Source organism: Brachycentrus maculatus, unplaced genomic scaffold, assembly GCF_059751285.1.
Source record: "Brachycentrus maculatus isolate JH-2025_06_01 unplaced genomic scaffold, ASM5975128v1 h1tg000326l, whole genome shotgun sequence".
NCBI classification, from domain to species: Eukaryota; Metazoa; Arthropoda; class Insecta; order Trichoptera; family Brachycentridae; genus Brachycentrus; species Brachycentrus maculatus.
Genome location: NW_028281075.1, coordinates 1,328,601 through 1,349,621, shown reverse-complemented (window position 1 = coordinate 1,349,621; position 21,021 = coordinate 1,328,601). Strand labels below are relative to the sequence as shown.

The window sequence follows — 21,021 nt, the reverse complement described above, 5'->3', positions numbered from 1 at the left end:
GAAAACGTAAACGGAGCTTATGCCGAAGGACATTTCTGATGTACGAGAAAGAAATAGAGGAAAGTAAGAGTAGTTTAAATAACTAGGGGACTCGGAATTGCATATCGATTACATTATATCGACAAATAACTTTTTTTTTTGATTACCTAACGTCCAAGTGACTCTGAAATCTAGCTACGGCTTATGTAAACCGTTTATCATGTCCCTACTCAGGCTTCAACTTTATAAGTTTCATAGCCTATGCCTACTTGTGAGTGGATTTTCTGTTTATGTTTAAAGTTACTATAATTTCATGTAATTCATGAGTGAAAATTCTAGGCAAAAACACTCGTACAAATAACAAAAAACACCAAAAAACTTATGAGCCTTATCTCCTCCCCCTTTTTGCGGAAAAAGAGGGAGGGGACATTTTCTTTCAATTATTTAATAAGTAGTAAGCCATTTCAGTAGATCGGTAGATCTAATGAAATTCAAAAAGGTTCTTAATTCTGTATACCTTTTTCTAAAACTTTCATTTTTATTGTTGTAGGTACCTACTTACATAGCCTCCACATGGAGTGTCACACTTTTAGAGTGTATCAATTTTCTTTATCCATGAAAACGTACATTTACTTTTTTATGTTACTTTACTTGGGTTGCCAAGTTATTATTGCTTACTTCACTTGCATTCAGAATTGTTTGACAGCTGCGACAAAATAATAGACATGTACATCGATATTAAAAATACATAATCTCATAATATATTTTTACATAAGATTTTTTTCTTGTATAAAATACAATTTGCAGCTCCATAAGTTATCAAAATGTTTCGTAATTTTGTCCAGAAATCTCGTAGAATAATTCAATTCAGTATCAATAATCAATTTCTGTAAGTTATTTTCTACCTTAAAGAGCCTTTGATTTAACAGATTTCATACTTATTTTTTAACGTTACTCCGCTATTATTATTATGGGAATTGTAAATTGTATATTACTTCCATGATTGATGATTGTCAAAACGTATCATTCTTTCTGTGTGTAAAAAGTAAATAATAATTTTGACATTATTTTAGGATTAAAAACAAATATGTTTACTCAAGATCCTTCAATAGTATGGGTTTATCGATAATAAATCGGAAAAAAGTTAACAATTTTACCATTCAACATAGAAGTATGTTCATCCAAACACAAGATACGCCTAATCCGAACAGCTTAAAATTTCTTCCTGGTAGAAATGTGCTGGAAGCCGGACAAACTATGGATTTTCCCAATGGAACAGCTGCATTCTGTAGCCCTTTAGGTAACTATTCATGTGTTTATGAAACCAATATTTTACATTCTATAATATTATCAAACAACATAAACTTTTGTAGGTTAGTTATCTTAAGTTTTTTTTTCAGGTAAAATGTTATTCCGGATTGAAGGAGTGAAATCTGTTTTCTTTGGTCCTGAATTCATAACAATCACTAAACAAGATGATGATGTTGATTGGAAATTGCTCAAACCAGAAGTATTTGCAACAATTATGGATTTCTTTGCCAGCGGACTTCCAGTACTCACAGATGCTCAGCCATCCACTGACACACGCAAGTTTTTTTTAAATGATCATTATCAATGTTTACTCTCAAGAAAAACAAGATGGGTAGTCGTTCAGTAGCTTAAGCTTATGATTTATTCACACCATAGTATGTAGTGATGAATTAAGTGTGAACTTTATTTGTGTTTAGCCTGCACACATAATTTTACAGCAGACATGTTCTTTTTAAGGTAGGGACTGACCGGAGTCATTTCGTCGTAATGTAACATGTTACAATACGAGCATTCGTAAAGTCAGTACAGCAAGCTGAGCTGCTCGCCGCTTGTTCTGAGTACTCCATCTGAATTCGGATGCTCACCGCGAATGTTACATTACAACGAAATGCTCCGGTCAGTCCCCACCTTTATAAAATCAAGATATTAACACATTGCTGTCGGGCGGTTTTTTCATCAACTGTATTATACTCAGTCTGCTGCCCGACCGTCAGTATACTAATCGTAAGTAACCGCAAACCCAATTCTGATCTGTACAATGTTTTTTGGTGTCTCGCAAGAGACCGCAAGAATAATCAAATAGATCGCTTTTAAGCGTCTCCCGCTATCTACCAACAGTATTTAAAAGACGCTTTTAAGGGTTAGATGCGAATAAAGGTCAGAAAAAGAGAGTTGAATTTAGGTTATTGAATACATATCGCATGTTTAAGAAAAGTAACCAAATGCAATATTTAAGAAACATTGTGTCACATATCATGGTTTCTATTTATTTATAATGGAAAAATGCTACCTACAAAATAAATCGACAATGTTGTCTGATAACATTGTTTTCATTATATATTGATGGTCTGTGGAATTTTTCCTCCTTTTTTAACTCAAGCTTTTGTTCACAACCTAAAATTCAGTTAGAGACAAGTTTTTCATTAGGTTTTTTTTTAACCAATATTGTTTATAATATTGACTGTTTACATTAGTAACCCGAGGTTCCATTGTAATTATTTAATTACTTTACCCCCATAAAATTTTAATTCACTATTGTGTTATTACACCGAATGAATTCTATAAGTCATAGTGGTACCACTCGGCACAGAAGTGGGTCTTTCTTCCAGAAAAGTAGTACTTTCAGTCCTGATGAATTAATGAAAAGTAATATTTGCAGAATTCAGCGAAGATGATGATGAAACTGTTCAGATGATTAAAGAACTCCTCGACACTCGTATCCGGCCAACTGTACAAGAAGATGGAGGGGATATTCTGTTTGTAGAGTTCAAGGATGGTATACTTAAACTGAAAATGCAAGGGTCTTGTAGTTCATGCCCTAGTTCAATTGTAACACTGAAAAATGGAGTGAGTATGAGTATATTTATTCATAAAATTGACTCAAATTTAAACATCAAATATCAATTTAAGTTTTTTATTCTAATAGGAAAGAAGTAGGCCTGTGGTGTCGCCTATTGTTAGCTGAAATTATCTTGTAATATTTTTATGTATTTATGTTCATCATAACGCTCACTCCTTTCAAGAACGTCATAAATCAAAAATCGTCATTTTTTAGTTGTGCATGTTTTCGGAATGCCCAGAAAATGTTCTATATCCCAGCAAAATAGGCATATTTTTAACTTAATATTTGCCCACTACAGGGCAGAAAGTGTTGTTATTGCATTTTGAAGAAAAGGTATTGTTTAATTATTTTTTTAAATATACTAAATATTTTTCAAATGGAGAAAAAACCTTCAAATTGTACCTAAAAATATTTGCTGCACAGTAAAAAGTTACATAAGTGGCTTGATATTTATTTTTTATGCATTGTGTTATATTTTTAAACTCTAAAAACGTTCTCCTGAAATATTACGTTTTTTGATTTATGACGTTCTTGAAAGGAGTGAGCGATAAGTACTTATGGTAATGTTTCTAAGTACATACATAGAGTTATAATATACTATGGATGACTGATTCCAATGAAGATGTCAGTAAAATATGGTTTTTTACTATGTATAACTCCAATCCCAAGCATCGGAAAAAAATCCATTTATACCCAACATTTACAATATTTTAGATATTTACTATACCTCTCATAATTTTATATATCCATTTAGGTCCAGTGTATTGTTTTATCATATTGATTAGTTGCAGAAAGTAACATAAAAACTTTTTGTATATTTAGATATTGCTTTCACAGCCATTTTAAAATTTCATTAGTAGCATGCGATGCTTTGCTTTGCACGGAGTGTAGGCATTTACGAGTTTGCGCATAGACTACTGACATAAAATCTATCCAAGTCTCCCGAAATACCAAACAAACTACAATCTGTATTCAATGCAGCAACGAAGTCATCAAAGGGTTGATAAAATTGTCCCAGGCCTCCCAATATCTGCCAGATCTTCACTTGCCAGAAAAATTCAATGCTGGACAGTGTTTATATCCTTATACCAAATTGCCCCGAAATATTTATTGGACCTAGTAAAAAATATCAAAACCAAGACACTTCCAAATCACGTCTTTCTGGACTCAGACACCACACCAAGATCAAGTTTGAGGACAATACTTTTGCAGGTTCTGCTTCCTGGATCGGTTCTGTTTGAAAAAATCCAGATTCCTAATATCAATCACAACTGAAAACTCATATTTTCAAATTTCATATCCTTTAAATTGAAATTTCAAAACCTTTTGAATAAAAAATAATAAACACTATTAAGATAAATTAGAAATATTAAACACCACTTCCTTTGACTGTTTATTTTCTGGGTTGTAAATTCAAAATATAGTATAAGTTTTTTTTCTTTTTAAGTAGTTTTCCATTATCATATTTCATTTCCGCTGAGTAGAGTGGACTAGTACAGTTTATTTGCTCATTAACAATAATAGCCAATTGCTTCCATTCAGCCTACGTGTTTTTTTGAAATCTCATTAATGAAATACATGATTTCAAAAATATCAATTATACCACTGTATATTTCAAAATTATAAATTTTATTACAGGTTCAAAATATGATGCAGTTTTACATCCCTGAAGTTTTAGCTGTGGAACAAGTCGACATTGAATCTGAGAAATTGGCCGAAAAGGTTTTAAAAGAATTTGAAGAAAAAAATAATATAAAAGATTGAAATATTTAAAGGAATTGATAAATTTCAATAAACTTTGTTATTTATTTTCGTAGTGTTAAAAATAAAAATTCTTCCTACATCATATATATATATATATATATATAAACACTATTTATACTAAGGTTGTTTTATTATTTTTCTTCATAAAAAAATATCTTAAAAATAATTTTTCACTTACATGATAATATTGGTAAAGTTTTTTAAGTTTATACATATTTTAATTGGATATCTTATCAAAGTTTATTTTTAATTTGGTCAGTCTTGAACTCTTCACTGGCGGTTCCTCATCACTTTCAGGATAAATTATACTGCATTTATTCATTGATTGTGATTGTGGAACAATTTCTGGATCATGTAATGAGCTAATATGATTCATTTCTTCTCTCTCATTATGTTGTTTAATTTTACAGGGCATTTTCAAAAACTGTTTACAAAATTTGTTTATAGATTCATAAAATTCTTCCTGCAGGGAAATGTTCTCCACACCTTTACGGCTAATATTTTTGCCTGGGACGACACATGGTTCGATGGATTTAGGTTTAAAATATTGAATGAATGCCTTCAATTCATTAAAACTACAATGATTTGAATAGCAAACATAAAATCCTGAAACGTCCTCTGAGAAAATTGGTGCATCGGAATCAATGTTTATTTTTGACCATTTCTGAGCACTAGGCCTAATGTGACGTATGTGTAATTCTCGACTATTCCTACAAACCAGTTGTCTCATGCCACACCCCTTGATGGACGTGCAGCTGTGGATTTGTGTCTCCTTAGAATTTTTTGTAAATACCCCTTCCATGTCAGCAATTCGCCTAAAAAAAGTTATAGAATATGTTTTCACAAAAAGTATGCTTTCATCATTAAACAAATACGCAAAAGTGGTGGAAACATGCAATTTTACAATTTGTTTATATGGAAGATACCAGTGTCAAGGTTCGATTTTATGTATAATGAAAACCGTATTTGTATTTAAAAACGTATTTTGAAAAAAGCACTGTAAAAGTCACTCCAAATGTACACTGAAGGATCATCAAGCTGCGTATGTTCACAAACAACTTACGCTCTGCAATTGTTCTTAATGGATATGTTTACGTGCTCCAAGCTGCAGAAGTTGGTGCTTAGTCGAGAGCAAGCGTGCAGATTTATATTGCGGAACGCACGTTTTTGCAATTGTTGCAAGTTCAACATCTCTATTTAGGATGTTTCAAATGCGCAGTGCTATGTATTCACAAACATGATGGGTCCAAAATGATGCAAGCTCTAATATTTCACAATCATTATCAAAAAACATTTTGATACATTGAACTAACTGATCCAGATTATTTATCGTCAAACGTAATATAATATTATTACAGTCCAATAATTTTCTTTACCTGTATGAATGATAAACATCCTCATGGACATGTATTGGCATCTTCAATTTGTCAGACACATCCTTGTACAAAAACTCAGAACCGTAATAAGCTGGATTATTCAAATTCACAATGTAATCTTCTCCTTTAGATATCCATTCTTTTGCGATATCACTAATGATGTTGGAACTCTTCTCGCGACTCGGAAAATCTGAATACAGCTCGTTCCAAAATGTGGAATCGAAATACATCTTGTCTATTATTATAGGTTCTCCCGCTTGCGTCCTTAGATGTGTGATTTTGCGCAAGTCTTTCGGGTACAGTCGGAAGTCTCCGGTGTAGAGTATGGTAGCCTCATCGGCGGTTTGGAAAAGAAACATTACAGAGCCGGGACAATGGCCGGCAGGAATAAGACTAACACTGATAAACTTATCATTATTCCTAGAATCGTGTGGCACTAGGATAGTATGCTTTTCTAAAACAAACAGAAATTTATTAAAATTCAGATCTCAATAAATTTAAAAAAAACACGAACAGGAATAAATCTGTTCTTATTGCAATTTTTTTAAAAAAACCCCATCATACCTATTGAAATTTGTATTTTTACATTTGAACAAATAAGAATTATGCGTCTACAAAGTAATAGTCAGAAATAAACATTTTAAATAGGTCTCAAAAATATTTATAAAAAACTTATAATAAAGGCTTTTCAAAAACTCCCTGACGACACCACTAAATTTGCCAATTTGCATAGACCCAAAATAATTGTTTGACACCATCTCATTCCTTGTTTTCCCTATCACCCGATAGTTCACATAAATAAAAATTGCAGCAATGACAAGGGCATTCATGGGTTGTAAACCCATAGGGCGTTTGTGCACTACACGGAATTTTACCGTCCAGCACTTCAGTCAGCATGATAAACGGATGATTGGCTTGTGCTTTTGTCTTTCTTTCTTCGGATCAGTGCGCTTGATCGGTGCGTGATCACGGTGCACATAAATTCGATCATGTTAAACTGCCGTAGTCGCTTTTATTTTTAAAAACCAGACTGCCAGACGGTAAAATTCCGGGTAGTGCACAAGCCCCCATACTCGTACAAGTATGAGTCCCGTGCATTTTTACTAGAAGTAAAATATCACTTAAAAATAAATAATTACCTTCGACGCTCAAGGCTTTTACATATTTACTTAGTCTCGGGAACTTATTATTTAAAATAACTGAACTTATCTCGGAAGTAAATATGCTCCATTTATTAATTTCAAGAAGAGATAAAAAGGCATCACTGTTTATACCGACCATGTGGTCACTGTGACAATGAGACAAAAAAAATACGCGAGATTTGAGATTTTGTTTTTGAAATTGATCAACTGATATTCCTTCAATTTCCTTTATTATTCCACAAAATGTACTCATTTTAACAGGTTATGGAATAATACTAAGGAAAATGTTCAATCCATTACATTGAATTAATAAAAAATTAAAAATGGTAATGTTCCGCTTTACGATTCAGAAGATTACATACACTCAACATCACAAAAATATCGTTAAAATTAAATTATTTTTCTTAAAAACCCGACAAAACTCTGCCGCTGTCAAAAATTAGAATGTCAAAGAAACAGCTGATTTTTTTAAGGCTGTCGAGTTTCTATTTTATGAATAAGGGGTTAGTTGTATAGTCTAAATTACTGATTTTGCAATCATTATTCAATTATTTTAAAAATACATTTACGAATATATAACTAACAAATATAGCATTTTAAGCTTCGATACCTAACTACTTACCCTTCGATCATATCGTGATCTAGTTAGCGCTGATGATATTCATGAAAATCGACAGGTATTTGAAGGGCATTAGGATATCCAAGATACCGTTATACTTCGAAAATATACAGCAAGAAAAAAAATACATATTTATTTGTAGCGCTAGCATACAAAAAAAAATCGCGTGCAATATAATTAATTGTTAAAAAAAACACTTCTAGTCAAGTCACATTCTATTATTAGGCCTACGGCCAATTTAAAGATTAATAGTGGTCGTTGGAAGACCTAAATGTATTTTTTATTTTTACTTTATACCATGAAGGATTCATAACATAACCTGAACAAGTTTAACGAAACTTAATTTTTTTATAAACAAAGATTCTTATCGGTAGCGATTTTGTTTTACTCTGTGTTACATTACCTTCTTTGTCGATTCTTATCCACATCCATTAATATACCACTGCATTCATTGATACAGATTTTTTTTATATCATATTGTATAAGTAAATAAAGGTGTACACAAGTAATTTTTATTTTATTTTTATTGATACCAGAGTAAATACAACATTTTTTTAAAATCTTTTTCATTTAACATGGCAAATTCTCAAAATATTTATTCAATGTTCAGAAATATATTTTCATCAGACAGTTTTACATCATAATTATTTTTAAAAAAATGACAATATATGTTTTTAATTCTTACAAATTTTGAAAATGTTATTTACCACTTAACCTATTTTTTTGTATCCTTATATGTAATAATAAAGTATATACATAGTTATCACAAAATCAAGTAATAAAAAATGAGAAAATACAAAAATTATTTGTTTTGGTATGCTGCAAAATAACAATTTGACGAATTGCAACACTTAATATGTCTCCACAGCCTTAATGGTACAATAAACATGTTTTAAAGCTTACAAGTTAAGTGAAATAATATCTATTCATTTTGTAAATGAATATTGATTTTTTTTAAGGCCTTAAATGCGCCTACCAAATCTGTAAAGGAACATTAATACACACTTCTTTATTCAATAAATGATAATAAACATGGATGCAAATCAAATGACTTCTGCTGATTAATTGGAACATTTTGAAAACAAAATTGAAACATTTAAGTAAAAGGCGGCAAACTAGCTTTATTTGCGGTTTTAAATCGCCCTTATTTGATTTCACAGTACTTAAATCATTTTTACCATATTTATAACAATGATCTTCAACTCTACTGTAATAAACATCAAAATTACAACAACAAAAAATTAAACAGCATTATGCATATTTGCACAATATGAATTTGATTGAAGAAAAATAAATGGATAGGTAACAATACAATGTGTATTCATATTCACAGTAAGAGATGTCATAGCTCACTACGGTAGCGAATCTAGTATTTATTTATAATTCTTTGATATCTTAAATTGAAATAAGTAAATGCATATTACAACTTGACCTTCCTGTGAACACGAGCATTGAAGTATTAGGTAATACATATTTGACCATTGCTTTCATACACTATATTATTAAGATATTTAAAAAAGGCAAATATTGCTGAAATTTTATGATGAATTATTGCTTATACGTACATACAGGTAATGTGCGATTTATTCAACTACGTGTTGATAGATTTATATAGAATTATGTTTATATAAACACCTTAGCTATTTCAACTAAAAAAAAAGTAATAAAAATTAAAATAAAATTCCAGAAAGGATTTTACTCGACGATAGATAAAACGCTAGAGTGGCAATCGATAATACAATAATTCACCGAGAGGCGTATTCTTAGGAAGTTCGTAGATAAGGTTTGTTGGAATGAAGAGCAAACACACATTTTTGGCTCAATCGTACATACCCAATAAATAATGCATTATATTTGGTAATTATTATTACACTGCCTGGATTTTACTAGTGATATTGATTGAGGAGCCAGGCTGATGATTAACAATTATAAGGTTTCCATTGAGAAACTCACAAATGTACATTTGCACAGATAGTTACATAAGATCTTTTACGCATTCCATTAACACATAAAATATCTATCATTCTCAAATACAACCAATAAGCGTATAAATGGTCTACGGCAGAAGCTACGAACACCACACTCGAGACGTCATCTTTCGATTCACAATAGTTTTTTTTTGTTACACAAACAACGCATTCCCACTAAGCTTGGTTGAGCTCTAAACTACCACTCTAGTATGACAGTTCTGGGTTTACAATTCCATGTCAAACTGTTCGTCGATGTGAGCGTCTTCGATGGTGGGCGCTGGAGCGACACAGGCGGGCGCGGGTACCGCACTGCGAGGGGGCGAGGCCGGGGCCCCGCGAACCAGCCCCGAGGGCAAGCTGCACCGCGGCGGTGTTCTGGAGATCGGAGAATTTCGAAGATTCATCATGAAGTCTCTTTCGTAAACGATGCGAGTACCTGGAATATTTTTAAATGTTATTAATATACAGTTGATGCCTTATAATAATTCAAATTATTATATCAAAAAAGTGAACATAAAAACAAATCTTTCAAAGAAATAATAATGATAATAAAACAATGCTCAAATTGAAAACTATAAAATAATTATACTTGACATTTTTTATTTTATAATGAACTCTTAAATATGATTCAATAAATACGTAAATATAATCATATATATATATATATGTATATATATATATATATATATATATATATATATATATATATATATATATATATATATATATATATATATATATATATATATATATATATGTAGAGTTTAGTTATTTGGTTGTGAATTCCCAGCAGCTTTATTTCATAGTTAAAATATAACTTTGTTTTAAAATCACCATAAATATTTTACTATAACTTAATTGTAATATCAACTGGTTTCGAAGCTAACCGCTTCTTTTTCGAGACTATACATCAATCGGAATTTGATTAGATAGTAGTAGTGAACCCAAAGTAAAAAAAGTTGGATAATCGAAATAACAATTTTATTTTCATCCGAACTTTAAGGTTTTTTTTTAAAAATCATCTGGCCCTTTTGTCAAAATGTTAGTGACCATTGGCCAACTGTCGCGCGGCAGTCGTTTGGTTAGTGGACGGGAGGAGGGGTATTAATGATTTATCTTCAAATAAGCTGAAGTACTAATCGCATTAAGGAGAAAATCCTATTTTCTTCCCAAAACTAAAATAATTGGTGTTTACACTATACACTATCGGCGGGAAAATTCAAATTTCGTACAGTGTCGCATTTCAAATTAGGCGGCAAAATATTACATTGATGGTTTATTTTGCATCAAAATAAATAAACAAATTCATATTGCAAAATAAACCATCATTGATGGTTTATTTTGCATACATCGATGATATTAAAATTTTAATACATCGCAGCGCACCACGTATTTTTAAATTAAACAATTAATATGCAACATTTGACGTGGACTTGAGTCGCGCAAAAGATTCGTTGTACGTAATAATATTTACATACGTAGAGCGTGATAATTTTATTTCTGCCTCTGACCGGTCGACCGTGAACTGAAGAAGTTGTCGGAATACATAATTAAGTTGCGCCAAGTGCCTATAAATTTTCATGCGTTATTTTAACAGCCAGACTAAACGGAAATGTTGACAAAACGAAAGGGAAAAGGACATTTCTGTCTACTCACGAGCGCAAACAAGTTGGATAAAATAAATCGGTCAGTTTTCATTTTATTTTTCTGAATGCAGTGTTTTATCTTTACTTTTCAAATTATGATTAATGAAAAATCTTGCCTTGTTTAAAAAAAAAAATTACCGCAGTCCACATGAAACTCAAAACTTCGATCTTCGATTTTGGACGAGGAACAAAAATATGTAGGTACCTTTAGAAAATTTTGTAAATAATTTTTCCTTTAAAAAATTTAACTTTTTTGAGACCCCTTTCATAATTTAATTCCGGAAAAATAGTACATAAATTGTATAGAACAGATACATAGGGCCTACAAGTTGAAAAACAAACTTTTTAAGGTAAGGGTTACCGATATTTCTTGCCCTTTTCCATTAATTGATTCAGCAGTAACTTTGTCGTAATCTGTCTATCCATTTTTACTTTAAATATCACACATATCGCTCACTCCTTTCAAGAACGTCATAAAACAAAAATCGTCAATTTCAGTTGTGCATGTATTCGGAATGCCCAGAAAAATGTACTATATCCCAGCAAGAGGCATATTTTTAACTTAATATTTACCCGCTACAGGGCAGAAAATGTTGTTTTTGCATTTTGAAGAAAATGTATTGTTTAATTATTTTTATAAATAAATAAAATATTTTTCAAATGTAGAAAAAACCTTCAGGTTTTACCTAAAAAGATCTGTTGCACAGTAATAAGTTCAATAAGTGGCTTGATATTTATTTTTAATGCATTGTGTTATATTTTTAAACTTTAAAATCGCTCTCCTGAAAAATCAAGTATTTTGATTTATGACGTTCTTGAAAGGAGTGAGCGATATGATAACAATAACGTAGAAATCCTAAAAAATTATTAATAGAAAGAGTAATAAACGGCAATCTTTTCAAAGAAAAGAAAAATATAAATGATAATAAACTCATAACTAACAATACGACAATGACTAAAGCTTTCCCTATAGTCCATAAAAATAAGAAACAGCTCCAACCTCCTCTTCACCTTTCAACGTCCCAAGGACACAACTCTTAAATTTCATACGGTGTTTGAAAATGATTCATTAAAACACGTGTCAATAGATTTTAGAAATAGTGGTATTCACCATGTGAAATTTTAATTAAAAATTAATGTTTCTTGGGCCTGTCTGGTATTTGCGTGAATCTAGCTCGACGGCGTCCTGGATGACATTTGAATATCTAATTTATGATGGTTCTCAATCTCGCACACGAAACTCACGAAACCTTGACACACCGAAAATATGTTTTCACCAATATGTACACAATATTCACATACGTTTCGCATATCAATAAAAATCTAGTTCCCGGTATTTGAGAAACTGAGAAACAAACGTTTCGATAAAAACGTCTCAGTCCATAAACATACTGTTCGTATTTACCGAGTTAATAGATTTGTCATTTGGAATGTTTTCGTAGCCAGTTGTTGTTCACATTTATTCATTACGATGAATATATTGCGTAGTTAATAAAACAAAATAATAAAAACAGATAACCCATCGCAAACTTGGTAGAAGCACGCACAAGTCGACCATTCCCTTGGAAATTAATTTTATTCCTGTCTCGTGTCCCGCCATAACGACGCTACAGCTCGGACGGGAAGTGAAGTTATATTTTCATTCATTTTCAATAGTATTATACAATTTGACATGTCCTTGATTTAAAAAAAAAACTGAATTTACTTTTAAGTATCCGAATCTGGGGTACGTTTATAAAATTATTACCACGTTCTGTAATAATAAATCACTGTCTTTATATTCGATTTCAATCTAAAATATTGGCGATGCAAAATAGAAGGATCCGGGTGTCTAACCTTTACTACGGAATCAATAATAATTTAACTAGATAAAAGTTTATGTTACCGAAAAAACAAATTTGCACATTACCGAATAGAAATAAAGTTATTGAATATACATATACATAATATTCTACGCGCTTAACGCGTTATTTTGCCTTTGGAATTGGATCTCAGAAATCATCATTTCTGCCCTCCAATTTAAGTATTTGATTTTTCTTGTTTTTAAATCCTTCGATATTTTTAATAATTTCTGAAATATTAATAGCCCGATCTTAAATTAAAATGATCATTTTGGCACCATCAAACCAGAAGTTGTTTATTTTGACGTTTAAAAAACAAACGAAAGTCGGAGACATTGAAATCAGTTTAGAGTTTAGACATTATATATTTGTAGCACGCTCGCCATTGAGCTAAATGTATCTTGAAAAAGATTTTGCAGCACATTAAAAAAATGTGCTTGATTTGTTATTATTTTTTAAATTCAACGAATCAATTATTTTACGTATTATGTAAATTAAATCCAAATAATAGCATTATACCAGAACATTGTGTTAAACATATATCATTACCGACCGAGAAAAATTTAATATCCAAGATTTACAAAAATATGCTAATTATAATTAGCATATTTTAGTAATATATATATATATATATATATATATATATATATATATATATATATATATATATATATATATATATATATATATATATATATATATATATAAATATATATAATCAAACCAGAAGTTGTTTAATTAATACATATCGTAGTCGTACAGGAGAAAGTGACCAACTACCAAAACGAAAAATGTTCAGGAGGGCCATTTAAGTAACTTGTGCTTGGCAACAAAATAAACATCAATGCAGTTAGTCATTTTTACCAAGTCAATATATTATACTTTAAAATCCTTTGGGACGTTTTTCAGGGCAATATTAAGCTAGTAAGATATCAAATAGTCAATGATCACGGTTTTGTAAAAAAATACACTTGGTCACTTTCTCCTGTATGACTACGATATTATAATATAATCATTACGTATTATATGCACATATTTTTTAACACTTTCCTCAGCGTGACATCATTATCAAGACAGGTCACCTAAATGAATTTTGCTTCTTCTAAGTACGTTAGTAAAAATAAATGAATATTCATAGTACAATTTATCTTGATCGCAACTACTGCCAACAAAAATCTTCAACGGTTCTTGGATTTTTAGAACGATATCTAATATTTTTGGCAAACCAGTTCAAACTGATTCGATTCGAGTTGTTTACTTGTAAAACATTGGACCGCATCAAACAAAAACATAATTGGACCGCGACCCTACGATTGTCCATTATTTGAAGTCACGTGAACAATGTTGCCGTATTTTATAGTATGTATTATACGTCTGTTATTTTTTTAAATACCATTCTTATATTAATTATGTTTATTTTCATTCCAAATTCATTTAATTTAAACTCAAATTCATGACGAAATTCACGAAATTTGTAAAACATTTCAGGAAATTTTATAATGGACCTAAAGTTAGCGCATTCTGTCGGAACCAAAATAGGTTCGTCAGCTTATAATTTTCATGTTTTCAAAATAAGACAATTTCTCATTTGACTGGAAGGAAATTAACGATTTTAGGGAATTTCAGAACTCAATATGAACATAATACTCGCAAAGAGTTATTTAAAATTAAAAAAAAAAATAAGGCAAGGTTACTATTTTAGTAAAGTGATCACTTAAACCAGTCGATTACAGATCGGAGATTATGTAAATGCCCAGAATTCTATATTCTATTTTCAAAAACTACTTTATCGCATCTATTGAATCCTGTTAAGAAAAAAATATTTATTTTTTTTAAATGTAATTACTTCTTATGGATATGATATATAAAATACTTCAAACAAAAAATATGACAGGTGATTTATTCATATAAAAATAAGTACTCAATAAATTATTTTGTTTACGACGTATACGTGCAATAATAGATAATTATTGCCGATATGTGCAAATCAATGTTCATTTTGTTGACATAGAATGACGGAATAATATTGTTATTCACGTTGTTTACGTACGATTAATTAGTGCTAAAAAACTGATTCATAACAGCAATGTTTCCAATCTTCATTGTAATAAATTAAATCACACTTTTATCTAGTAGAGACAATAAAGTAACTCGCTAATACGGTGATAAGTTTAATCGTCATCCGAACAAAGGCTTGCGTCGTCACTCTGAACACTTCTATACCACATTGATATCAACTTTACAGTCCAGTAAAAAAACAAAGGAAATATGTAACGCACACACTATTTGCAAACAGGGCTACATGTGTTTACGATGAGTAATAATGGGTATGGAGGTATATTGATAAACATGTGACCTTGAAATTCAATATATCGTGGGTGTACTGGCAAAAACCGTTAACTCTAAAATCCTTGTTATTAAAAGCTTTTAGACCCACTATTAAACATAAAGTTGAATTAACTTTTAAAAACACATAGATATGACAAATTAAACTTATAAGTATATGTTTCCAGCTTATAGAACGTTGAAAACTTTATTATATGCATCACTAAGCCAAAATTGCACATTTTCGAATTACCATTTTTTGCCAGTGTCCCCACGATATTATTGCGCGTATTCACATTTGCCTTTGACATTGGATACTGTAAAAGTCCATCAAAAAAATATATTAGCCCTATTTTTAACTCCTAGGATACGAACAGGAGTTCGTATCCTACCTAATTCAGTTAAAATCGTCATATTCTCTAAGAAATTACAAGCAGAACTTTTAATCTTCATCATAAGAGATTTTTTACTATCACATTACATCACATTATATTGATGTAATGTAAATATAGATAAAAAAAATATCCATAAATCTATTAACCATCAGATAAACTTTTACACAAATCAATGAATAAATTTTAAAAACTTTATTGGTAGATTGTAAGTAAAGAAGGTCCAGTTTTTTTGACCTGCTATAAAATTTCCTAAACTTTAAGTAAATTTCTGGAATAAAGGCATATGTCAATTTAATTATTGTGTGCTCACAAACGCTTTTTTACGTCATGAAGTAGTATCCATGAGGATTTTTTGTCCAAATAAAACTAATTATACCCTATTTAAAATTGAAAGTAATAAAACCAATTGCCCTCGGAATATTTTTTTTTAAAACCATGTTAAAAACACTCCCAGCAATATTATTTGCCACGATTAATTAATGCAGGTTTGACATAAAAAATGGAGTAGGTATTTAACACACTCTCGATGTCAGTCACCGTTGGCTGACACTTTGTACCTTATATTGACAATATCGCGTGTGTGCTGTCAAGAAACGTTAACTCAAAAATATGCTATTTTGACTTAATGATGCACATTATATAGTTTTCAACGATCTATAAACTGGAAAAATACACTGAGAAGATGGAAATGTCACATTAATGTGGTTTTAAAAGTAAATTCAACATTGAGTTTTTATAGCGGGTATTTTATAAGCTTTATATTACAGGAACTTTTACTTATTTTTCTTTTTAAAAAAATGTTAATAATATTAGTATATAACCTCTCACCGAGATATCACAGTATCTTATATCATCAGATATCATAGCATGCAAACAATAACACCCTAAAGGGTGGTATTGTTTGCATGCTGTGGTAGTGATTGTCCTGACGAAGAGACGGGTACGTCTCGAAACCGGTAGACATAAAAATCTCGGTGAGTGGTTTTATACTAATATTATCAACATTTTTGTTAAAAAAAAGTAAAAATGACTAACCACAAAGTAAATATAATAATATTGAGAATATTACAGGAATTATTCAAACCGGGATTTTAGAGTTAAAGTTTTTTGCCAGTATAACCACGATATAAGGTACAAAGTGTCAGCCTCCGGTGGCCAACGAGGCGCTAATGAAAATTGAAATGCCCTGTGTCGGCTATCGGTGGCTGACATAGGCAGTCAATGTGTTAATAGTACGATGTAGACTATAAACAACGGCAGCTGCTTTATGAACACATAATTTTCTCAATTTCAGCTGCATACTTTCGAAAACTCGAATGCGTAGATGAACAATATTTAAAATACGCACATTTACATTGGGTATGTATAATAATACCATTTCACCAAAAGCCAGACACACTAACGGGTCTGGCCCTGAAAATTATCTTAATGGCGTTCAGCTCAAATGAAACATCAAATGAAAACGTGGCTGCTTTTAAAGTATGTATATAAATATGCAACACGATAGCAAATAATATGTATAAACAAAATACACATTACTGTATGACGATTATTATTCAAATAGGTATTATTTATTCCATCATCGTGTTGACAGTGTATAAACATCGAAAAAATCAAACGTAAAAATATGTATAGTATGCATATGGGAATGCACATATTTAATAAAGTAAACTAATTGTGTATTTTGCCAGCGTTTCCCAACCACCGGTCTGCGAATGGTTGTCGCCAATTTCAAAACGTACCGGGACCTCCAGTACGGTAGCCAAGCGTGCTGACCATTACACCACGGAGGCGGACCTTCTTAGATATAATGGTCAAAAACAATATCTTGATTTTTTTTATACGACATAGATTGGTAAATTATTTTCTATTGACCATCATTCAGCTAAAATGGCCGATACCTATTATTGTACGCAATAATAATAAGTAAATTTAGTTTTGAATCGTGGATGACGCACCAAAGGGCTATATATGAAATATAAGAGGCGTTTCATGGCCATACTACTGTACTCGGATTTACAATTGAATAATATTCGTCTCACTGTATTACAAATATCTAATATTACGATATACATAACTAAGCATTCATACTTCAATTAGCTTCTAGAATAATGGGCAACCAACCCGCCACGCCCACTTTGATGTGATAAAGTAAAAATGCATTTTATTAAGATAGACGTTCAATTAAACAATCAAAGAAATTACGCACAGATTCGCACTTGTGAACGAAATACAAAATACTAATAGAGAAATCAATAGTTAGCTAAGGTTAGTTAACGTCACAATGTAAACAAATATATTGTGTAAAGTTTAAAAGTACAGAAAATAAAGTATATTTTTAAGTCTGAAATCACTTCTAAACACTAAAAAACGAATAAATATATTTTTTGAGGTTTACTATTGACTACCTCTACGAGGCTGTAAATACGTATTACGTTTCTATCTAAATGTCAAAAAAATACTTTTGTTTATATATATTTTATTTAAAAAATAAATAATTTAAAATTTAAAAAAAAATAATCAAAAGAAAATAAATAAAAAAAATTAAAAAAAAATAAAAAAATAAAATAAAATAAATAAATAAATATATATATATATATATATATATATATATATATATATATATATATATATATATATATATATATATATATATATATATATATATATATATATATATATATATATATTTATATATATATATATATATATATATATATGTATATGTATATATATATATATATATATATATATATATATATATATATATATATATATATATATATATATATATATATATATATATATATATATATATATATATATATATATATATATATATATATATATATATATATATATATATATATATATATATATATATATAAACATTTTTTTAAATAATACCTTATCTAGATTTTATAAAATGCGTATTTTACATTATTACAAGCTAGGTCAAAACTGATACCACTCGATACTAAAAAATACTGATAATAACAATTTGCATTTTAAAATCTGTAAACCACGTCATTGTTTACATGACTGAATCATTTTTCATTGTACTAAATTACTGATTTGATTCGCCATTTTTAAATATCCTATTTATTTAAAAACCCTTATCCGCACGCCAATGGTAGGGCACTGCATCGTATAAACGCAGTGTTATCTTGATCGTTAACACACGAAGGAAAGGTGATCAGCTCTCCGCTTCAGGTACCAGTCCAGGGTAATATTGAATAAATATTAGACTGAAAAATCACTTTTATTTATTTGACCGCCGCCCTGGGAATCGGTACCTCCAGTGCGGTAGCCGAGCATGCTGACCATTACACTACGGAGGCGGATTTCCCATCTAGATAGGTTTAAATAAAACCTAATATTTTTATTTGTAAAATTAAATATATTTCTATTAACAAATTCAAAGAAAAGTAAAAGCAGCAAATAGTTCATCGTTTTCAGCATTTATTTTTTTATTTTTTTTTACCGGTCTTGTTATGTTATCCTGTTGACCTTGTAACGAAAAGTCCTAACAAAAAATATATTCTCCTCCCCCTATCCTACCGGCATCAATTGTCCAGACGTCAAAAATTCCAAAGAGAATTTATGAGTAAGCCAAACTGCTTTTTTTATGTCTATGGTACTTTTCCATTGGATCGTCGCGCAGCATCAGCTGATTATGACAGGACTAGATGGCGTTTGAAAGTTATGTTGTGTTAAAAATCAATCGATAAACCTGTTTTAAGAATTCGATAAAAGAGGTACAGAAAAATTACTGTTTTTTTAATAAATTGCTGCAGGTGAAATTGCTGCATTATTAAAAAAAATAAAAACAACAATTTTCCCATGCGTGTAAGTCTGTCGATTTTTTTTAAATCTTCCAATTTATTATTATGTATTATCACGCTTAATAATAATAATGTGTAAGAAAAACTTTATAAAAAAAGTGTTTTGTTTTGTAAAAGTAACTTGTTACGTACAAAATGCATTGTACAATTTGCGCAAAATGTTTTGGTCCCAAAATCTTTGTTCTCAAACTTTTGGTCACTGGAAACTAGAGAAAAGTTTTTCGCGCTGAATATTCGTGACTAATTTGATTTGTACGAGAATTTATCTAGTAATTGATTGCGAAAATTTTCAATACTTTTTCACTGCCGATATGTTCGTTCTTTGCTCGAAAAGATTAACTTTTCAAGTCGCCAGAGTTAAATGATAACACGTTTGTAGGAATTAAGTCGGAGTTTCTCGGTTCGAACTTATTCTACCACAACTTGATATGTATTTCTAATAATGACCCGCTTAGGATCACAGAAATAATATGAAATTGAAGTATTTTTGTAAATAATAAAAAACACAAATATCTAACATTCTCCTTATCATTCATCGTTCACTTTGTGTAATACCACTGTTATGAACACTTATTCGTGACTGGCGGTTTCGGAATAATCATTTCATCACCAGGTCATTAAAATAAAATTTGTAGAAAAAAAATGTACAAATGTCAAACCGTGATAATTTTATTTCAATGACCTGATGATGGAATGATTATTCTGAAACCGGTAGTCACGAATAAGTGTTTATAAATGTGGTATTACACAAAGTGAAGTATGAATGATAAGGAGAGTGTTATACTGTATTACGATACCACAAAGTTGACAATGCTTTTAATATAAAAAATATATATTCAAGATTAAAAAAAACAAAACAAAACAAAAACAAACGAATAACGTAAAGAGCGACAGCGCGGTTCTTTGTCATCCTTACCTCCGGGAGTCGTGGAGTAGAGGGTGCCCCCGGGAGTGCTGGAGTACACGTCGGGCATCTGCGAAGGGTCCGTGACCAGCATCCTGCGAGACGGGATGGACTGTCCCTGGGTGACTTGACGAGCGATGGGCGAAGCCGACATTTCCTTGGTTCAATTCTACTTCCAACCGAACGCAGCACTAAAACGTGCCGACAATGCTTTCTTCTAAAACGAAAAACGCGGCGGTTGCGTAACGGCGATATTTATAATCGCGCCGATAATATTATTGTTTATCTGGCACCTCCTCGCGACACGCTGTGACTCTGCGGCTGTGATCGGGCAACTGCGCAG

The 21,021-nt window shown here is 30.8% G+C and overlaps 3 protein-coding genes across 3 annotated transcripts; 1 reads left to right on the top strand and 2 right to left on the bottom strand.

Moving 5' to 3' along the window:
• Positions 1 to 660: 660 nt before the first annotated feature.
• Positions 661 to 4,732, top strand: LOC148304227 (NFU1 iron-sulfur cluster scaffold homolog, mitochondrial-like). Its single transcript, XM_088268616.1, has 5 exons — positions 661 to 868; positions 1,053 to 1,279; positions 1,380 to 1,565; positions 2,669 to 2,856; positions 4,490 to 4,732. The coding sequence occupies exons 1-5, from the start codon at positions 804 to 806 to the stop codon at positions 4,613 to 4,615; spliced, it is 792 nt and encodes a 263-aa protein (XP_088124742.1). The 5' UTR covers positions 661 to 803; the 3' UTR covers positions 4,616 to 4,732.
• LOC148304226 (protein artemis-like) lies at positions 4,727 to 7,582 on the bottom strand. Its single transcript, XM_088268615.1, has 3 exons — positions 7,131 to 7,582; positions 5,992 to 6,445; positions 4,727 to 5,430 (listed from the first exon to the last, which is right to left on the bottom strand). The coding sequence occupies exons 1-3, from the start codon at positions 7,384 to 7,386 to the stop codon at positions 4,833 to 4,835; spliced, it is 1,308 nt and encodes a 435-aa protein (XP_088124741.1). The 5' UTR covers positions 7,387 to 7,582; the 3' UTR covers positions 4,727 to 4,832.
• A 679-nt stretch (positions 7,583 to 8,261) lies between these two features.
• Thor (eukaryotic translation initiation factor 4E binding protein thor) lies at positions 8,262 to 21,017 on the bottom strand. The gene is made up of 2 exons (XM_088268612.1): positions 20,691 to 21,017; positions 8,262 to 10,158 (listed from the first exon to the last, which is right to left on the bottom strand). The coding sequence occupies exons 1-2, from the start codon at positions 20,830 to 20,832 to the stop codon at positions 9,947 to 9,949; spliced, it is 354 nt and encodes a 117-aa protein (XP_088124738.1). The 5' UTR covers positions 20,833 to 21,017; the 3' UTR covers positions 8,262 to 9,946.
• Between the last annotated feature and the right edge of the window lie 4 nt (positions 21,018 to 21,021).

Excerpts from the sequence above, each read along its gene's own strand:
- LOC148304227 (XM_088268616.1), top strand. The coding sequence starts at position 804 with ATGTTTCGTAATTTTGTCCAGAAATCTCGTAGAATAATTCAATTCAGT. Across the intron at positions 1,566-2,668 it reads TCAGCCATCCACTGACACAC|AATTCAGCGAAGATGATGAT; the intron begins GCAAGTTTTTTT and ends TAATATTTGCAG. Across the intron at positions 2,857-4,489 it reads TTGTAACACTGAAAAATGGA|GTTCAAAATATGATGCAGTT; the intron begins GTGAGTATGAGT and ends ATTTTATTACAG.
- LOC148304226 (XM_088268615.1), bottom strand. The coding sequence starts at position 7,386 with ATGAGTACATTTTGTGGAATAATAAAGGAAATTGAAGGAATATCAGTT. Across the intron at positions 6,446-7,130 it reads AAAAGCCTTGAGCGTCGAAG|AAAAGCATACTATCCTAGTG; the intron begins GTAATTATTTAT and ends TGTTTGTTTTAG. Across the intron at positions 5,431-5,991 it reads GATGTTTATCATTCATACAG|GCGAATTGCTGACATGGAAG; the intron begins GTAAAGAAAATT and ends AACTTTTTTTAG.
- Thor (XM_088268612.1), bottom strand. The coding sequence starts at position 20,832 with ATGTCGGCTTCGCCCATCGCTCGTCAAGTCACCCAGGGACAGTCCATC. Across the intron at positions 10,159-20,690 it reads CTACTCCACGACTCCCGGAG|GTACTCGCATCGTTTACGAA; the intron begins GTAAGGATGACA and ends AAAATATTCCAG.